General features: G+C 44.7%; 1 protein-coding gene across 1 annotated transcript; it reads right to left on the minus strand.

The window, feature by feature from the left end:
- Positions 1 to 346: 346 nt before the first annotated feature.
- Positions 347 to 19,067, minus strand: rnd2 (Rho family GTPase 2). The gene is made up of 5 exons (XM_086133231.1): positions 18,764 to 19,067; positions 18,257 to 18,344; positions 4,097 to 4,206; positions 2,478 to 2,612; positions 347 to 1,077 (listed from the first exon to the last, which is right to left on the minus strand). The coding sequence occupies exons 1-5, from the start codon at positions 18,863 to 18,865 to the stop codon at positions 808 to 810; spliced, it is 705 nt and encodes a 234-aa protein (XP_085989357.1). The 5' UTR covers positions 18,866 to 19,067; the 3' UTR covers positions 347 to 807.
- Positions 19,068 to 20,425: the final 1,358 nt, after the last annotated feature.

The raw sequence follows: 20,425 nt of genomic DNA on the forward strand, positions 1-20,425 counted from the left end.
TTTTACTGTAGTTGCAATGTTAATGTTCGAACTGTGCATAATGTTACAATTCTAAGAAATATACCTTTTAGAAATACAACTTTTTGGGGGGGGTGAACACTATTTTTTTTTAAATTGTATTTTAAAGTTGGTCATGACAGCGGTACTTGGACTGATTTTAGACAACCACTGCCGGAGCGCGCGCGCGCACACACACACACACACACACACACACACACAAACCTTACAACAGCAGGAGAAGAACGCACATTTCATTTCCAGCGATTAGTCTGTGCCTTTTAAGCATTAGCATGAATGACATCATCGGCATGTGCGGCGTGCCAATAAAATAAACAGCAGCCAGCAATGAAATTGGCCATCTGCAATCAAGCTGGCGCTTTATTTTCGCAACGTGAAGAGTCGGCACAAAATAACACGAAACACAACGGCGGTGTTGCAAACATAAGCAAATGGGTTCTGATTTTTTTTTTTCTCAATCAAAAGCACTTGTGGTCGCGACACGTGCGCACGGCTCGGAAACAAACCACCCACTCGCCGCATGGCTCCAATCCTTTTTTTTTTTTTTTTTACAATCACCATCATCATCCTGATTCTGAACGATACTTGTGCTCTTGACTCGCCACACTTCCACTACGGCAGCGTCCTTGTGCCTGGCGTGTCACCTTAAGGCCTTATTCTCAACATGAAATGACACCGAAAAAGAAGCCAATTCCCCACAGTGCAACTTCATTTTTCATCTCCTGCAGTGCAACAAAAAAAATAATAAATAGGCGTCCTCTGGTATATACTTCTGTACACATATCGTTTCTACATGAGCACGCAGCTCTTGGCTCGGTCCTTCCTCAGGACGGGCGCTTGGTCCGCGGGCTCATTCCGGCCCGGCAGCGGCGGGAGGGGGAGCTGGGATGTGCGCTTGAGCGCCCGGCGGGAGGCGCTGCGCTTGAGCGGCGGCTTGTGGGGCCGGCGCACCGACGCAAGCGTGGTGACGTGGAACACGTCCCGCACGCTGTTCTCCGAAACTTTGGACGTGCACTCGGCGTAGGCCGCGGCGCCCATTTGCCGGGCAATGGTGCTGCCCTGCGTGCAAGACAAAAGGCAATATGGAGGTGAAAGGCGTTTTTGTTTCTCGGGAACAAAAGCCGGAACATTAATATCAAAAAGGAAAACTTTTTAATGATTTTTTTTTGAAACACCAACATCAATGTTCTGAAGAAAAATGTAAACACAAGAGTCGGACTTTTTTTTGTTTGTTTGTTTTTTTAGACCAAAGCTGTAACTCTGTGGCAAAAGGTTTTATGAGGTTTTATTTTGGGGGGGGGGGGGCGGGGGGGCAGAAATAATTAAACCAATGCAAACGTAAAATATTCCCGTGATGTTGAGAGAAGGGGTTTCTTTGTTTTTGAGGAAAAACAGCAGTTTTTAAGTCAATATACTACATAGAAAATATTCACTGCTTACTGCTAAAATAATTCTCACTTTTTTAATGAACAAAATATCCTTTTCTTTTTTTAGGAAAATTGGAAAATCATTACATTACGAACTTGTAAGTTCGTTCGTAATATATATATATATATTTTTTTTTACGAGAGCATCTTAGGTTTCAAGAAAAAATGTATGAAGTCATAAAAAGTTACTTTTGTCAAGAAGTCAAAATGGATGACAAAAAAAGTTCGAATGTTATAAACCAAAACTTTATAAGAGGAAAAAAAAAAAAAGTCAGGCAACTCAGTCATAATTTTAGTTGTACTTCATTTTTTAAAAGTCCCGATTTGCTCCTCTTGTTGATTTAGATTGTGTTTTTAAAAACTTGCAGGTGTACCTAATGTCGTGTCCGGTGAGAAGGCGGCTTTTAAAGCGTTGACGGTGGTTCCCCTCCTTCCTGTTCGACACGGCGGAGCGTGTCAGGCCGTCTTTTGTTGACGCGTTTTATTTACACGAGCGCTCCGTTTCCCAGGTGCTGACCATTTATTGTTGAAGGCCGCGTCAACTCAGACAACACGGTAGACAGCTTTTTTTGTTTTGTTTTGTTGCCGTGACGGCTTTTGTGCGGGCACCCATCCGACGGAACGAGCTGATTATAATTCGCGCCTCGGCCGAGCGGTTTATCGGGCCTGCCTCAAACCGACGCGGAGGTCGGAGAGGCCGGGCTCGCTCGTTTGTCAACGTCCGTTTTCTAGCGTCGGAACATGCAAATCCGCGCGGGTGTCCACGGTCACGGGGGTCAGCGAAAACGCCAACAAAAGTGCAGAGCCGAGCGAAACGTCAACATTCTCACCTACAAATAAAGAAGAGCTGATTTTGATTTTGCCATCCCAACCGACTCCACGGTTTTGCTCTGAGCCGATCTTGGCTATTGCTCTGGCCTATTCCGGGTCGTTACCCAGTTGTGAGTCTCATGAGTGACTTTCGGGGAATATTGAGCCCCCCCCCACTCCAAAAAAAAGAGGACCAACTTATAGGTCGTGTGTCCTTGTTACCTGCTCATGGGTGACGGGGATGAGGCGCTGCTTGGAGAGTTCCCTCAGCGTGTTGACGTCTGTCCTCATGTCCAGCTTACAGCCCACCAGCACCACTTTGGCGTTGGGACAAAACTCCTGCGTCTCCCCCTGCCACTGTGGACACAAACAACAACACTGTGGGTTGCTTTCTTTCTTTCTTTCTTTTTTTTTGCATTCCCACAGTCCCCAAACTCTGTCCAACAATCAAATGAGTGGTCTTGCCCTTGGGAGCAATCAAGCTGCATTCAGGACCCAAATGCGATGGTAGCAAAAAGTAAGGCAAAATGATTTTGGAAAAAAAAAAAAAAAGAAATCTCATTGTGATTGGGTCGCTTGGCTCTGTGTATTTGGGTTGCCTGCCAGATTCTAAAAAGGTGCATTTGGTTCTTACATTGAACCGCACTATAGGTGTGACTCAACATTAAACTAGCGGACTGAAAGACTATGGGAAGTGGTTCTTTTAAATACGCATGGTGGAAAAGATACAAAAGCTGGAAATGGTAGAAAAAATGGATTTACGGATGGATGGATGGATGGATGGATGGAGAAACCAGTTGATTCCAACTTGCGTGTGCCAAATTGTGGCCAATGAGGCTCAGCTGAAACAACACTTGTCTCAATATGTGTCACACAAATGCACAAGGACACAGCACAGCACGGAATATTTAACATTTTGCATACCACATGACCATTGTCAGACCCTCCGCTCAGCCTGTGTGATATTTAAAAAAAACAAAACAAAAAAAAAATACATCTGACCTCTCAAGCCTCGCCCCCCACCCCTGAAAACAAGCCCCAGTCAAAGGCTTTGATTGTTCCTCCCCGCGGCAGCCTTGCTTGTCAACGCAAGTCAAAAGTCTAATTTGGGATGGCGGTTGTTGCAACAGGTTTTGAACGCGGTCCTGCGATGAGATTAACAGGGCGACGGCTCGGGGGTCAGGGGTCACGGCAACCCCCTTCGCCTTTCCCTGTGCCGAGGGGATTCATGGGAAAACACTTGCGCTTGTTGACAGGCTCCACTGAAGCCTGTCCACGTATTCGATGGGGTCCTGGGGTGTAGATCTACAAAGTCTGCAGGGGGTAGACACTCCGAAGCCCACCAGTAGCCCACTAATCATCGCAACAGAAAATGCCTTTGATAAAATATTCTATCGAAAAAAAACCCACGAAACGACTATACTGTGATGTCAATTTGAAATTGATTAATTCTTCAGCCCAATGGCAAAGTCAAACTATTTTTCCCGTCCTCAAACGGTTGTCCTGAGACAATCTTGATCAACTGTGCACAAGCGCATAGCGCTGCACATCGTCAGAAGAACAAATCTTCCACCAGCTTCTCTACTCTTTAGTCGGAATTTTGCGCCCGTGTGCGGCCTCTCATCTTTGATACGGACTCTCAAAGCTCATTTGCGTATCGTATGCCCCCCCCCCCGCCCCCGCACGCTCAGACCCCACCCATCCCAAACCCCTGACCTTCCATTCTGCAGAGGATTGAAGGTCAAGTGGATATTTTGATAAAAAGGAGCAGTGAGGCTGCTACTCGTTACTTCGCTACCAAGCCACATGTGTGAGGATGTGATAAAAAATAAGCCACTGACCTTTTTAATGACGCTGTCCAGAGTCTCGGGGCGGCTGATGTCAAAGCAGATCAGGACGGCATCGGAGTCGGGGTATGCCAGCGGCCTCACGTTGTCGTAATAGGAGGAGCCTGCGGATTCACACACACACACAAACACACAGAATCACACACAAAAAATGAGTCACATATGGTGAGAACAAGGTCAGTACCGGCAGCAAGAAATAAACATGCAAGCTTGTCCCAGGAGCCCCAGCGGCGTTCATCCCCCTGACCATATGCAAAATGATGTCCATTAGGAGGTTTTGTGAAAGTCAACACAATCCTTTCCATGTTGTTTTCATTTGCTGAATTCACCCATACTAATCTTGTCTTAAAAACTTTATTTCCATTCTTCAACCAATCAGATTTCAAAACTTTCGCCGATGCCATCTGCATTATTCCATTCTCTGGTTGGTTGGTTGGTAGGAGGAAAACAGCCAACTTCATCAGTCGCAATTGCAGATATTTCTCGAATCTATTGCTGATCTTGTACCGAGCAGCCAGAACCTTTGCTTCAGAAGAAAAATGAAGATGCCTATGTACTGTACAGTTTTTATAGCCACAACCTCCACTGACTTCTTCAACCTCACATTATAAACCCCTCTATGAGGATTTTACAAGAACATTTTTACCCCACACTTGAATCTCTAACTGCACTCCCACCCTAAATATATAGAAACTAACCCTACTTAGCCTATGGCTACATTGCTCAAACAGCTAGCTGGCGAGCTAGAAAGCTGGCGAGCTAGCTAACTAGCTCGCTAGCTGGCAGCTGCTCTAAGCCAAGGGATGGACAACGGGCTCATCTGCTGCGACACTTCCCCGCTTGGTGCCGTGTTGCTCCACGTCACAGTGGCAATTTAGGAAGTGGCACACTTCCTGATACTTACACCCAAGGTTGTCTGAATAATAAAAAAATATATAGTACATAATGCCTAGGCGTTGAAATGACGACACCAAGCTGGTCCGTTTTGGGGTGTCGGCATAGCTAGCTAGCTAGCTAACTACATACTGCAAAGGTAGAAATGGTCCAAGTAATTGTAATGAAGTAGCTGGCCATTGCGCACACAGTTCTCAGTCTTTGCACAGCAATTATTCTTCGAACAAGTATCACTTAGCATTGCACAGGTCTTGTTAGAGTAACCAATGACGCCACAGGCGACGAAATTTGAAGCATATTTTTACAGATCATTATACTTCAAGTCCTAACTTAACACTCCATCTCTTTCTCAGGGTTTGGTTCGGCATGAGGGTGGTCTTCTATTATCAAAGTAAGAATGTGGAGTGTTTCTCAAAGTGAGGCCGTGGTGGTGCAAGGGCAGCCCAGCTTTTGTTCCTCATCTGGAAAGCAGCAGCACAAAGGCCAAGCTGAAAGGTTGAAGCCTTTAGAGGCATTGCTCAAACCGTCTCGGAATTTTGCCCGGCGCTCTTGGAACTGCGCCGCTCCTCCCTCTCAGAAACCGGTGGCCATCCAGACGGATACTTTTTGAACAGCAACGGCATCAATACCGTGAGACTGTGCCGCATGCGTCACTCCTGCTCGTCAACTATTCAACTTGTTAAAGCGCAGCTCAGTCAGAGGTGCACAAAGGCGAGCGCAGCCTGTTTTTAGCATCCCCGTGTTCTCTTTTGTCAGTGACAGAATAAGATGACAACAATGGGCGAGCATGCGGCAAATTCATTCAGAGCGCCGAATTACCCCCGCAAGGGTGACCCGCTAACGCTCCCCGCTGAGAACAATGCCGCAAACAGCCTGGAACGCGCTCGCAGGCTGCACGTCAAAAATGGATGCTTTTCAGCCCTCGGGCCGAGCGGAGATGTTGAGTTTGTCGTGCAAAGTAAGATCAGAAAATGTTGTTTTTCAGCAAGCAATTAACCCTTTCGGGCACCAAAAATGACAAAAAAATTGTTTCCATTCAGGAGGACCAGTCAAGGACATTGAAAAAAGGCGAGGCGTTTACGTGATGACAGAAGCAAGTGGGGAATCAGGCAAAAATCGTGCAAATGAAGCGGTCGGCACTTTAGAAAGGTTTCAATGTTGAAATTAAGAGCAAGCATAACGAGGCCGTCGGGATGGATGCATCAACCGCAAACATCAAAATGATTGGCAGGTCACGGTCACAACGGGCCTTCATGTCGGCCGAGAAAACCACGCACGCTATTTCCCCCTACGGGTGACCGGGGGAGCCGCCTCAGCACTTCTGGCAAAGTCAAACCGAACGTCCTCCGAGAGAGGCGAAAAGCGCACGGAGGGCTCGACCAAATCAAAGCCAATTAGCAGAAGCATTGATAAAGAAACAAAAAATACTTTTCATTTCAAGTCTTTTCTCAAGAAATGCAAATGCAGCCGGCACCAGCTGAAGTGTAGCGTCCGATTCATCACCGCTGTCGGCGTGTTCGACAAAGTGCGTGAGTGCGTCTTGTGTGTTTTCAATATAATCGATTAAAAGTGCCTTTTGAAAGGGAGGAGAAGCATCGAGACAGAGAGGCAAGCATGCAAAAAACAAAACAACACAAAACAGCTTATCACCTCACAGCAGCCCGTTGACACAAGATAAAAGAGAAAAAAAAAACGGCGGTTGGGGTCGAGCCGAGACCGCCGCTTTCGGCTGGACAGATCAAATAAAGAACCACCGGCGCTCTGCCCTTCTTGACGGAGAAAAGGTTAAGTGAATCTGGAGGAACCGGGTGTTAAAAAAAAAAAAACAACAACAAAACATCAGGTCAAACGGGAACAAGACAAGGACAGACACACAAGCGCGTGGTGGGAGGAGGGAGGGGGGGTAGCTTTGGCCTGAGTGGGTGTTGGCTTTTAATTTGGGATAAACAGTTTCCCATGCACCACTTTGTCGAAGTCAAACCACCCATCCATCCATTCTCTTTAGCAGGGGTCCGCAGCCCCGTTTGGTACCAGCGCACACAGAGAAACAACTTTTTTTTTTTTTTTTTCTGACCGGACCATGAAGGTCGTCAACCTTCAAATTTTGAAGATGCATTTGTGCACTAAATGTGTGGCTACACTGTTGACATTCAACAACCAATCATCATAAAATGATGTTTTCTGTACGGCAAAGCTTTGTTGTTCTATGGGGAGGCCAAGTTAAAAAAATAAAAATCGTCTTTACAATAATATGTCCTATGAAGCCCCACACGATTTTTTATTAGCTTCTTTAAAATTGATAAAATTTGAATGGCAGTAAAGAAAAACAATCCAGGCTCAATTACAGTAGACAAAGACTTGTACAAGGACACGCTCCATATTAATTAACAAGAAATGCACGGTTTTGGGAAACCACAAGGCACCCCACTGGGCATACTTCAATTGTTTATGCCATGTTAAGTTTTTCAACAAAACAATCCAGCTCCCATGGCAGCTTCAATTAAACTGCTGAACTCAACCAAAGTGTTGAACTCAATTTCAAAGCCATCGAAATAAAACTCTGACCTGTGTTGAAAACATCTCGACTCCAAAACAAGAAAGGCCTTTTCGATAGTGGCTGAGCAACTTGCCGAAGCTTTCAAGCTTTCATTGAAATATTCACATTTTCACTGTTTGCTCATTGCAAAAAAGTGAAAGGCCGGGGGGGTGGGGGGTGGGGGGGACTTTTGCCTGAAGGGTTTCTGATGTGTCGGCGCGCATATGGCAAGCAAACAGCCTCATTAGGCCGCCGAAGACACCGGGCGCGCACACAAAACAAAAGCGGTTTAAATACGCTCTCAAATGTCGGCAAATACATGCAGAACATCCAGAATGAGCCGGTTAAAGCGTAACCCGAGAAAACACAGACGCTCCTCTCCCGCAGATGTTTCTCCTCCCTGAGGTTTCACCTTTGGTGCCGGGGCGGCTGAGTATCGTAGCAACCCGGGCGGATGGGGAAGTGGGGGGAGGCGTCTTCTTTGAGGGGGAAGCAAAGACTGTTAGAGGCCAATAACTCCAGCGCATGAATGATTAGTGGCCATTAAGTAGAAACGGAGAAGAAGAAGGGGATTGGCAAGGAGAGTTTTTATTGCCGGTGGTACACCCAAATAGAAATAAACAATGCGAAGCAGAGCTAAGAGGACACACGCGAGACTACAGCTATCGAGTATATTTAGAATCTCGTATTACGTTGGTCACCAATCAACGGCCTCGGACTGGTACCGAGATGGACTGATGACAAATTCAGATTCAGAAAACTTTATTTATCCCTGTGGGGCAATTAGAGCGAAAGTAAAGAACTTCGGGTTTATTTATTAAAACTCATTCACTCCCAAAGACGTTTTTAAACGTCTTTTCAGACATGGTTTAGAATTGGCTGGTACTGAATGAGTTGTTAAGAGAGGGTGAAAAATATTTTAGTTGGAAAAGTCACCGTGTTTCTCTGCATCAAATCCGTCAAGGGCGGAATGTTGACGCGTGTCGTGATGCTAATTGCCTCGGTTGCATAATGCTGATATTAAACACACAAGCTAGCAAAATGAGTTAAAAAAAACATATTTGTAACATTTCTTGGCAACAGGGAAAAAGCCCAGTGACGCAACAACACAAGAACCTATGACCCCCCCCCCATAAAAAGGAAACGAAAAGTATGTTTCACAGACAATAGCAGGAGCCCAAAAAGAAACGATGGCTGAAAACTAGCATTCATGCTAAGTCCGACGTATTTACACTGTTTATTGTCTTGTGTTGATTAATGTGCACTGTCCCAAGTCCCAATAAAATAAATACATAAATACATAAAAAAAGGAACAGAGAAAGCCCGCTCGGCACAATATGCAACAAGCAGCTCTTGATTTAGTGCTTGGGTGACTTGTGTTGTTGCTCGTATCGTTCATTCGCTTGAAATTCGTTTGGCGGTGTATGTCGCATGTTGAAACATGACCACGGTGAGCATATTAAAGCGTTGTTGTTCCCCTTGTTGTTGTGTTGGTGCTGCCCGTAAAAGGGAGATAAAAATCGACAGCGGATTCATGTTTGTTGTCGTATTTTATGAGACAGTCCCCTCAAGTGGATGTTACAAGTCTCGCTATGGCCTCAAACGCTGGACAATTTAATCCAAGCGTGTTGCCATAGCTCAAGACCAGATTTTTTTTTTTTTTTTGCTAAAATTATGTGTTGTTTGACCACTGAGCCGTTTAATTTCCGAGTGTATAAATATGTAATTTGCCCTTGGGGGAAACATGTAAAAGCTGGTTGTTGTTTTTGTCTTCATTATTATGTTCAGTGCAAATGCAGAAATGGAGGAAGCGCCAATTCCAGAGAACGCTGCTGCCACCGACACCCGACAGCAATTTTACTGGACCTATTAAGCATGTTGTTTGGATTGTTGTTGGGGTTTTTTTGTTGTTTAAGAGAGCACTTTCCAGCAAGGAAGGCTTAGCATGGCGGGAAATGATTACGGTGGATCGCTCGCTCGCGCGCGCGCACGCACGCTCGCACGCACGCACACACACACACACACACACACACACACCTCCTGTGATCCAATCATTGTTTCTGCAACTCTTACAGCCACAGGCGACCCAGAAATATGCCCATGAGTGTAATAACTTCGTTTCTGGATTAACTGCCTAAATTGGTTGTGGTAGAACAAAAAAAAAAAAAAGATATAATGATTGAGGCCCTTGTCGAACTTAACAATCAACAATTTTGAGTGAAAATATGACACAAACGTCTATCGCCACAATGCAGACTAGCGTAAAACTTATGGGGTGAGGTTCCTCCTCATTATTTTTGCCCAGGCTAGTTTACCGCCTAAACGGGATGCGGCGGAAACCAAAAGTACAAATTGAAGGTTGAGAGCGTTTGTTTCAAAAGTCCACAAAGAGCTGAGCCGACTGTCAGGATTTCCAGGTGTGAGCTACCTTGGGTTAAGATGCCGTGAACCCGTCACGTCTGCGAGCTACCCGTCAAAGTCGCAAGTGGTGGCATCACCACGGGATGCACCTGCCTTTGAACTAGAAAAGCGTCCAGCGTCTGGTATTTGCGGCTCGTCATCCACTTGGTGACATTAGCCACTCAGGGGGACGATAATGGAGGTAGAAGTGGGGAGGCATCAAACAGAAGCGTGACTGTTAACCTCCCGCCGACACGCGGCGAGATGGGGGTTGGAGGTTTGTCTGTCCGCCTGCAGCCCCTCAAGCCCACTGAGCCCTCCCTTCTGATCGTACTCAAGTCTCACAGCTCCTCCTCCTCCGCCTCCACGGTCTTGTGTCGCCGATTTGCATTCATTCCGTTTGTCTGTCTGTTGAAAGCGCGCCGATACAGATCAAAGGTTGCGTTTCAATGAGAAAAAGCGAGGATGGTGTCGACAAGTCCATCTATTCAAAACGGGTCGATTTCAGCAAGGTTTATAATTATGGCCGCCACTCCATGCAGCAGGTATTCTGTTGGAATTATTGCAAAACTGTCCATCCAAAAACAACTGCATGGATCTCTATTCAGCATGCTGCCACACGACTGCACCCTTTGGGAACAATGCGGGGTGGGGGTTAAAAAAAAAAAAAAACGTGACCGCTGCACTTATTGAGGCGTGCTGGGAGCACGTTTTCATCTACAAACAGCCGACTATCATTCTAATCAAAGTTCGGAGACAGCAGGCAGCCCCCCGACCACCCCAAAACACTTTGTTCGTTTCCGTTTTCTTTCTGTCCTCGTGCTGAAGCCATGGTAAGGTATGATCCAAGTCCCAACTTAAAGACACTTACTTCGATATGATTTCACAAGCGGGAAGAGAAAATTGAGATTGAGCTGTGTCCACAGGTGGGAATTCATTCAAGTTCTATTTTTTAATAAGTTCTTCCGCACTGGACTCATCGAAGCATGCAAAAAAAAAAAAAAAAAAAAAAAAATGGAAAGGCTGGTCTGACCGTGTTCCCATCACAGCGCTATCAATCTGTCTATACCCTCGTGCACTGTGAATCCGCCCCCCCCCACCCCCCGCCCTCTCCTGGGAGAGGGACGCGAAGCTACTTTCCCAGTGCAATTTCACTTCCACAAAAACAGCGGGTGAGCAGGGAAAGCGAGCAAGCATGTTTATAAATAATGTCATCCATAAATGATGGGAGCTGCGGTGCGCGCGAGCGACGTGAAGCTGGCGGATGACAGGTGGAAGATGAAGGTGAAGGGTGGTCTGGGAGGGCATGATGCCTTTACACTGAGACCACGGGTGGGGGTGCGGGGTGGGTTCTTTCTGTCTGCGGGAATTAAACCTTCACTACTGCCGGGTTAACAAGATATTGTTTGTTGTCATATATTAAAAAAAAACACACACATTGATTATATTACAAAATAATTTAAAAAATATATAACACACATTAGACTCGAGAGTGTTGATTTTATGTTGTATAACTCGGATTCCCAAATTGTGGGAAGTGGGGGTGCAATAAGTGTATCCAGTATCGAGTCACGTAGTTTTCATCTACGACAGCCTTGCACTCAACTTTAACATCGCGACAAATGTCATACCCCCCCCCCCACCAAAAAATAAGTTACAGTGGCGCATTGAGGTGAAAAGTTAAATTTGTTCCCTGAATATAGCCGCTACTTCTGGTATGCCTACTTTGGCCACCAGGAGGCAGTATAATACAGTCATGGTGACACAACCAAAGACGAATAGTATTTCTACTGTATGAGACTCAGTAAGGTACTGTCATATTAGTCCTTTTTCCGAGGAGGATAAAGAATATATGCCTTTGAGTGTGACATTATTTGAGTTTGAGTGGACATAACGTCTTAATTATGGCTTGCATCTTCAAAAACTCAGATGTTGGGTCACATAATATGATCAAAAAATATATATAAACAAATAGCTACCATCAAAACTAAAGTCCAAACAAACATTATAACTGGACAAAAGAGGATTTCCGCTCCAGCATGCCCCGGCGACCCTTGTGATGGATAAGCGGATCAGAAAAGTGGATGGATGGAATTTTCTGTTTCGGTAATCGGAATGCTTTTAAAAGCCTCTCGGCGCTCCTGCGGGTTGCGATCTTACATGCATCTCAAACGCATGGCGCATATCCACAGGAGCTAAGAAGGTTGGCAGACAAATTGGGCTTCCGTCTGAAAGTCTTCAAGTGAAATGACGCAGTCAGGAGCCCCACGCTGACTGACAGATGCTTTGATGCCTTGGATTCAATGCGAATGTTTTACCTTCAATTAGCCGCTTCAAAAGCACTTGGACAGGCGGAAACGGGAGCGAGTGGGGAGTAAAGCTGAGCGACGGCGAGAGAAGATAGCTCGGAATTCTCGTTACGGCGGCGAGAGGAGACTGATAAGAAAAGGCCAGAGGCGAGGGGAAGTTTGAAAATGGATTCAGCGCAGGCGTACGATCATTACTCTCCTCTAGCGCGGCTGGGAGGCAACTCCGTTTAGGCTTACTGATGGATCGCATAGCACGGCGCCATCGGGCGGCGTTATTCCACGTCACGGCACCTACAGCGAGAGCGTCGGCCGTCCCCGAGGAGGCAACAGGGCCAAATCGGCCAAAAATGACGGCCGTCTGATTGATATGACACTGTGACACTTCAGTGAGTTCAAAGCGACCCCAAAACTTGGCGGTGGTTTTTCTTTTTCCCCTTTCCCATGGCAACAGCCTCCATTGACCAAATGTCAAATGTCCATGGTACAGCGCAAGTGGCCAAACATGGTTCCGGGCGACGCAAACGTGGTTTTAAATTCATTGGTTATAGTTCTGAGGCTGGAGTGTTTTTAAGTGGTCAACTTAGCCAAGTAATCCAACCCCCCCCCCCCCCCCCCCCAGCCCCCCACTTTCTTCCGAAAGTCAAAAGAACACAAACGCCATTTTTCTTTCTTTTTTTGTTCTTTGTGATGATGAGACTTCAAATGAGTTCTCGCTATTTCGGTTTCTTTGAGGGGCTTTGCAGATGAGAAACATCCCAAGAACACATTCTCTGAAGAAATGATGTCGAACACTCACATTCTCGCTCATTTTCGCTCTGCTACTGCTGCTGCTGGCTGCCCAACGATGTGTTTAATTGTGCCACCAAAGCCTTCCCATCCACCTCGCCCTTTTGTTTGTCTGGGATTTTGCCGAGAGCTCAAGCCAGCTCCACTGTAAACCCGCCGCTTAGCAAGTGTCAGGGGGTTTACATTCACTCGCTGCCCCAAAATGACCGCAAAGATGCTTCTTGGAAATTTTTCTTCAGCAATTTTCAAGTTCATAGTGTTCTACAGTGTTGACTCGGATCTATAATAGCGCACCCGAAATTCTTTCGGGTCGCGCGCACCATACCCTCTGTAAACCTTCTCATTGTTGACGCGCGGCATCAAAACAGCGTCGCTCGCACGCAAACTGCTGGACAAACAGTGTTAAAAATTAATGACTGGCAAATGCACCTTGCATCGTTTTATTTGTTTTGTTTAATGGATCAATAAAAACAACAATAACAAAGCTAACAATGCATTAAGGGCCACTGTGGAGGTTCAACTCAAAGCTTTGCAGAATGTGTTATTCTCTCATTTCTTTTTGGGGTGGATGGGACAACAATTTCAATTATTTTGTTCAGTTGAATAACAAACTCCAGCCGAGTGTGTCGATGGGGGAATAACATGTTGACTTATTTTAGAGCTCTTTTTTGTTTTTTTAAATTATGAAATCCAAAATGTAAATACGATGGTACCTTCCGAAATCAGTTTGATTTGTTCCGTGACCATGCTCGTGACTCCATTGTGTTGATGTTTCCAGTGTGCGTGCCCCTTTGGTCATGCAAGGCCAGTATAAGACTAGAATAAGAAATACTGTACTCGACAGTGAAACATCTCAACTCCTCAGCTCATCAGTACGGCACTAATATTAGCCCTTCATCCCAATGGATAAAGAATTTATGATGTGTGAGTACTGTAATGTTGTTTCTGATCAATGCATTTGCTTAAAGGTTGAGAGCACCACATGACAGGGATGCGAAGTTAATTTTAGCGTTAAGCGACCGGACGGAAAGATAGGCTATGTGGTTGTTTTAAATACACAGTGTAAATCGCTTGATGAATACAGCACAGATTCACCTTTTTTTTTTTTTTCAAACGTTAATTTTTTTGGGGGCGGGCAACCTCAATTTTCGTGAAAAATGCTTGTTGGGGTTTTATCCTTGTTTTTTCCAAGAATTTTTGGTGTTAAAAAAAAATCTTAGTGCATTTATGAGGCTCATCAACTATATGCAGATTTGTGCTATTCACTCTCTTATCTAAAAGATAACTATATCCAAATGAGAAAATGGTTTTAACAAAATACAAATCTTCCATCTTTGAATTGGATAAGATGAATCTCAGTCAAGCGTGCCGAATGTTAATGAGCAAAACCTTTAAACAATGTCACACACCTTTTTTTTTCCTGCCCCGTGTCATTAAAACACGTGTCATTCGGCGCTCATTGCCTCAGGCGGCCTCCAGGCTGAGTCACTCTGAAACTCCCATTTAAAAAAACATTTATTTGATTTTTATCCTCCTCATGAACCCAAAACAACATAATCTTCTCTTCCCAAAAAGTAAAAAAAAAAAAGGAAAGTACAAGATGAGGTCACAGTGACAGTTTCTGTGTGTCTGCTTACATCGCGTCAGGTCACATGGTAGCACCCAGGGGTGCTCCACCGGGATGAAGCTTGTTTGAACGTCCGCTCTGTTCGCTGTTTGCACAGGCTTCAGAATGCCTGAAATACCGGAATGCGTTGGGAATGCGAATAGAAAGACATCAGGAATGTCAGAGGGACGTGGCCAGCTGCTGATGCACTCTGCCCGGTGTCAGGCTGGCGCCACTTTGCAGGGAAAACAAAGCGCCCCTATGAGGGTGTTTCACCTTGAGAGGCTAATGAGAGTCAATACAAGAGTGGTAGGCAGATCCTGATACACTCCAGTCCAGTTGGTGGTGCTAATGAGCGTACGAAAGGGTTAAATGCTAAAATGTGTTTGTTGACTTTCAATTTATTCCATCTGGCGTTGCCACAGAGAGACGTGATTTGTTTGGCAAATAAAATAAAAGTAACAAATATTATTGGAAAAATAAAACAAATATGATGAACAAAACCTTTAAAATCAAATATAAAATTACAATTAAAATATAAATATTCCATCATAATAATTACAAAAATAAAACATATCGAAAATATATATATTTCTAAATGCTGAAAAAAATGTGATATTTAAAAATACACTGAAATTAAAACGTCATCCGTTGTTTACGTTATGTATACAAAAAAAAAAAGACCCCAAAATTTAAGGAAAACATCCAAAACAGTTCAAGAATCCTGCAGCCTAGTCTTGAAAGGGGAATTTGCTACTTGCAACAAAAGGGAATGACAGACGTTACGATCAGTCAAAGACAGAGGAAGTTCTGGACTCCTGACATGGAAAAACATTTAAAGATGTGGCGAGCGTGAGCGATAAGCCGGACGTTTTCCCAGGCAGCGCTACTATATCGAGAAGAGAGGCAGAGTGCAATAATGCCTCGGGCTCGTTGCAACCTCCCAGACTGACTGACTAGCAACGGACCGCCTCCTCCTCCCTCCCGAGCATCGAGTGAAAGCAGCAGTAATGACCCTCAGGGAAGTTCTCGCCGAGACACATTGACATTTGGATCACTTGACCGTGAGGGTTACTTGAAAAAATCAATTAGGACGCGAATATACACCGGAAGACCTTGTCAGGGTAAATGGCAGCACAGTCGTGTGGCGCACAGGCAAACATTTGAATTCTCTCCAGTCCCTTTTGTAATTGGCATCATTTTCCAGATGGTCTCAAAGCACAAAAGAGAGACAAAGTTGCCGTCTGGCTTTTTCCGGAAGCGACAACAGGCTTCCCAGTCTGTTCAACACACCTCAAAATAACATAACAGCAGCACAACTGTACGCAATGATTTTTATACAAAGGGAGGAGTAGGAAAACGATGACATTATACATCCAAATGTCCAGACTGTGATGGGGTACAGTATTACCGTATATTATACACCCTTTTGAAAGACACTTCTCCAATATTTCAACAGCCCCCTCCTCAGAAAGAGAAGCAGCTCAGCTTTTAATCAATCCCAAACTGTAGACAAAGTCCACACAGAGGCGCCACGATAACGCTCGCAAATCAATTCCATAAACACCTCAGAATGCCTTGCTCTCATCCGAGAAGAGGAATTAATGAGATCCAGCCAATCGATGGCCGATGACAGAAGCGCTTTAATGACATGCGATCACGAGATGGAGGAAGACCAGACGATCGGTAAGGCTTTGTGATCGCAACCAAAGCCCGGCAGCGGGGTGGGGAAGTCAACCTGTGATTAAGGATCCGATATTCTTCAAAGGTTTTAGGATCTATATCAAAGCAAATAGCCAATTGATTTTTAAAGAGAGACAAATACACTTAGTTGCAAATCAAAAAGGTTCAAGAAAAAAAAAAAACCTCCTGTCAACTTTTCCTCTAAGTCACATTTGGACACCTGATCAATCTTGCAGGGGGAAATGGAGCTCCATTACAGAAAGAACTCTATTGATTTATTTTTTTTAAGATTTAATGTACAAGTTTGCTAAGCCTATCTGGTTTAATGTTAGAGTGATACAGCTTGATGAGAGACAAGCTTTCTATGCCGGGAAGGAGCTAAATTTAGCCTGGGTTATTAGTGGAAATTAGGATAGGTTAGCACGCCGTCTGTGTTTTCACATATTACCGAAGATACGATAATTAGCTTCACCTGAAGTGCGTGTCCATGTCAAGTAAGTTCATGGCACCTCTTCTTCAGCTGGTGAAGTTCAGTCCCTACTGGTTACATGCTACGTTAGCATGCTATGCGAAGTTCAGTGCTAGTGCTACGCTATCCTAGCGAGTGCTATGATTTATGTCCATAAGTGGGGCTTATATTGTGGTTATATTAGTTGTTTTTTTAAATCCAGTAATCAGTAAAGTGACACTCACGCACACACACACATTGGGGGCGGGGGGCTCACATGTGCCCTGTGGATAGGCGACATATTTGTGGTAGCAAAAAAAAAAAAAAAAGATTAAAGACCACTGGCGGCAAAGGTGGTTCCGGGTTATAAAGACGCGCGGAAGCACAACATTCCCACAGCGACATTAGCTACGGTGATAAGGAGCCCCTCCTAAGTTAAGTTACGGCCCTCTGGGGGACGCATTGCCGCTGAGTGGCAGGCTGAAGAAGACTTACACTCAGGGGCCAATGCAAAAACAACAACATTCTTTCCCGGGGCCGAGCATGAGGCAGCGTCTAAAGATCTAAAGATAGTTTTGGGTTGGGAATGTTGACGGTAGACGATCCCCCTTGTAGGGGTCTCGGATTCTGATGATTTTAACTGTCATAAGGTAGCGAAAAGCTTCCAATTGGAAGGTCAGGAAAACACCAGCCTAAACACTCGGGGTAGTTGCTGACTTGTCCTGTCATCTCCATCCAATCCGGTGTCAAAAAAGATCTCAGTAAGTTGTCCAAAGCCATTTTAGCCATAAACCTGAATAAATGAATTTCTAGAAAAGGGAAAATAACAATTGAAGCCTTTAGAAAAGGGAAAATAACAATTGAAGCCTTTAGAAAAGGGAAAATAACAATTGAAGCCTTCTTGTCATTGAACAGGAAGTCAGCCATTTTGATTTGAATCAGCCATTTTTGGGCTCAATTCCAGGGGTCGTACTTTAATGAACCGCGCCTAGAGATGAACCTAAATTTGCCATGAAAAGGGGCAGCGAGAGCATGTTAATTTATACTTATAGCTATAATTTTTATTCTCACATTCAACTGACAGGACTAGGCTGATTTAGGAGTGAGCCGTGTTTTTTCAGGATACAAGCTGTCACTCAATTGCTATTTTTTCTTGAGTTGTGGGCAAGTATTTCCCAACAGTCCATTTTCAGTGGACACATGACCAAGAAACACACACAAAAAATGAAGGGATTGGCACGGACATAAGCACGAGTTATCCACCTTTGCTTCTACCCCCAACTTTCCCAGCCCCAGATGTATCGCCTGACCTTGGAGCCAGAGCATGGGAAGACGTGAGAGTGGTCGTCACGTGAGGGGAAAACAAACAGAGAGAAAGCAGGCTGGCACTCCGGCAAAGACCGTAATCATGGAATCATTCGTTTGGGTCAAAACTAGAAGTCAAACAGGAGACGGCTTATAAGGGGGACGGACACAAGCGAAAGGGACTCACCTGATGTGTCCCACATGTTCAGCTCAATGCGGTGCTTGTCGATCTCAAAGCTGGCCGTGTAGTTCTCGAACACGGTTGGTACGTACGTCTGAAAACAAAAAGTTTAAAACTTGGATTTGACAAAAAGGTCCACACAAATCATAAACTCATAATGGATTTAGTATTAAGAATTTGTCCAGAAATTCATGTGTTCTCGACAATATTTAAAATGCATAACTTTCTTCATGCAAAATATTTATTGCAGGGAAATTATATCTTGGGAATCGTTTTCATTGAGCTATCTGACAATGCTGATCTCATCAATGGATAACATAAATCAATTCATCATGATGTTGACAAACATACCTACAGTTAAAGGGTCCCTGGACCCGAAACGTTTGAAGAACCCCAGAAAAGCCGCGATACTTCATTATTCAATTCCCCGTTCACGGGGGTCCATATAAGATTTAATTCGTTGATGGAAAAAAAATGTAGAAGCATAATGTGAAAAGCTGGCTTGGTCCTCACCTCCGGGTAGCAGTCTTTGGCGAAAACGTGTAGCAGCGCCGTCTTGCCACACTGCGCGTCGCCCACTACCACAATCTTACAGCGGCTGCCCTGACTCTCCATGCCGGTCAGAGGTGCAATCGATGTTCGCCAACATCCGTGAACACTAAACACACCAACAAACAGCGAAGACTTCTTCCGCGGAGCTCTCCGTAGCTCCAGCACAGCCTTCACCGGCGTGCAGTTCCTCCGGTGCGGCTGACAGGCTGTCTGAATGCCGCAAGTGGTGCCAGGTGACCGGACTGAACCAACAGTCAGGCAAGCGAGCAGGTAGGGAGGGAGGGAGGGTACGCGCGCGCGCGCGCCTACGCTGAGTGCGCGTGCGCGACCATGGCCAAGTCTTAAGGTGGCAGGCCACGCCCACCGGCTGTGCACTAGGAAGACTTGGGTTCAAAGGTTAATTTCGTCCTTTTCATCCTCCATTCAGGAAAAACTCAATCAAACGTTAAATTATCTTTATTGTCGTTATTATGACAAATATTTTTAAATGACGAAAAGTCACTCTATATATTAATAATTTCATTTTGTCTACATGTCATAAATATTGTCCCTCCATGATTCTAACAAATGACAAAAGCGTCCCACTAGCACCACTTTTGTTACTAACAAGAATATTGACGTCATTCTTGGCCAATAGAATAAATTCCTCTCTTCGTAGCAACCGAGCCAGCATTGACTCAGTCCTCTCTTGAGAAAATAAAAAATAATCTATAAAATTAATCCCCATTTCAGCCGTCAGGAAATGTGTGCACATTAACGTCCGTTGAATACTTGCCAGTAATGGAGAAACATTAAACGCGGCGTATGTTCATGAAGTAGGCCATTAAACGGAGCGGTTCAGGGTGACCACTTTGTGTTTATAGCACGTCTTTCCTTTAGTCAGGTCGCAATCTGAATGATTGGTTTTGAGCAATGAATGAAGGAGCTCATTAAACTGGACCTACCACGCGCTGAGGAGTTAGTCATCATTTTAGCCCTCCATGAAGTCACACTGTCCTCTTGTGGCCAATATTGAACTGCATCGGTGGATTGACTCCATTTATAATACTGTTTTCACTTTTAATTTCACTTTTTACTACAATTTAGCTTCCATAATATAAAATGAAAATTTTTATGGCAGGAATATCACTAGCGTTGGGCGAAATCTTCGAAATCTAAATCCCATGTGTTTCATACAGTGCACACAGATTTTGTAGGCCCAATTACAGTGCAAAATAACATTAACCTACCTTAAATGAAAGAAAACATCAAGTGTCCTGGGTTCCAAATTTTATGCTTGTGTCTTTCTTCGGCTGTGGACTTGTTTTGGAGACTTCCCGGAGTATTTTCTGGACTTTTCCGTCTCATTAAATGATGCTACCGAATGTTAGCTCTTCTAATCCTCACTGCGCTGACTACAGGAATGCTTTTGTTTTTGTTTTGTTTTGTTTTTTGCTGTGGTCACCACGATGTTCTCGTCTTTTTTTTTTAAGACAACACATGAGTAGTGCAATATGCTTGACAGTGACCATCAATCAGTCATCTTGATTCCTACTCGGCTCCAGGGGCGGTTCTGGATCAATTTCACTGAGGGGGCCGGGCTGGGGCCAGGGGTTTTGATGGGGGGGCACATTCAACCCAGGG

This window comes from Hippocampus guttulatus, chromosome 16, assembly GCF_054856545.1.
Source record: "Hippocampus guttulatus isolate MCC_2025c chromosome 16, RoL_Hgut_1.0, whole genome shotgun sequence".
In the NCBI taxonomy this organism is placed as follows: domain Eukaryota; kingdom Metazoa; phylum Chordata; class Actinopteri; order Syngnathiformes; family Syngnathidae; genus Hippocampus; species Hippocampus guttulatus.

What these genes read in the sequence shown, in the direction of transcription:
- rnd2 (XM_086133231.1), bottom strand. Translation starts at nt 18,865, where the DNA reads ATGGAGAGTCAGGGCAGCCGCTGTAAGATTGTGGTAGTGGGCGACGCG. An exon ending in GAACATGTGGGACACATCAG is followed by an intron (nt 4,207 to 18,256) that starts GTGAGTCCCTTT and finishes GTGAATCCGCAG; the next exon opens with GCTCCTCCTATTACGACAAC. An exon ending in TCCCCGTCACCCATGAGCAG is followed by an intron (nt 1,078 to 2,477) that starts GTAACAAGGACA and finishes TCTTGCACGCAG; the next exon opens with GGCAGCACCATTGCCCGGCA.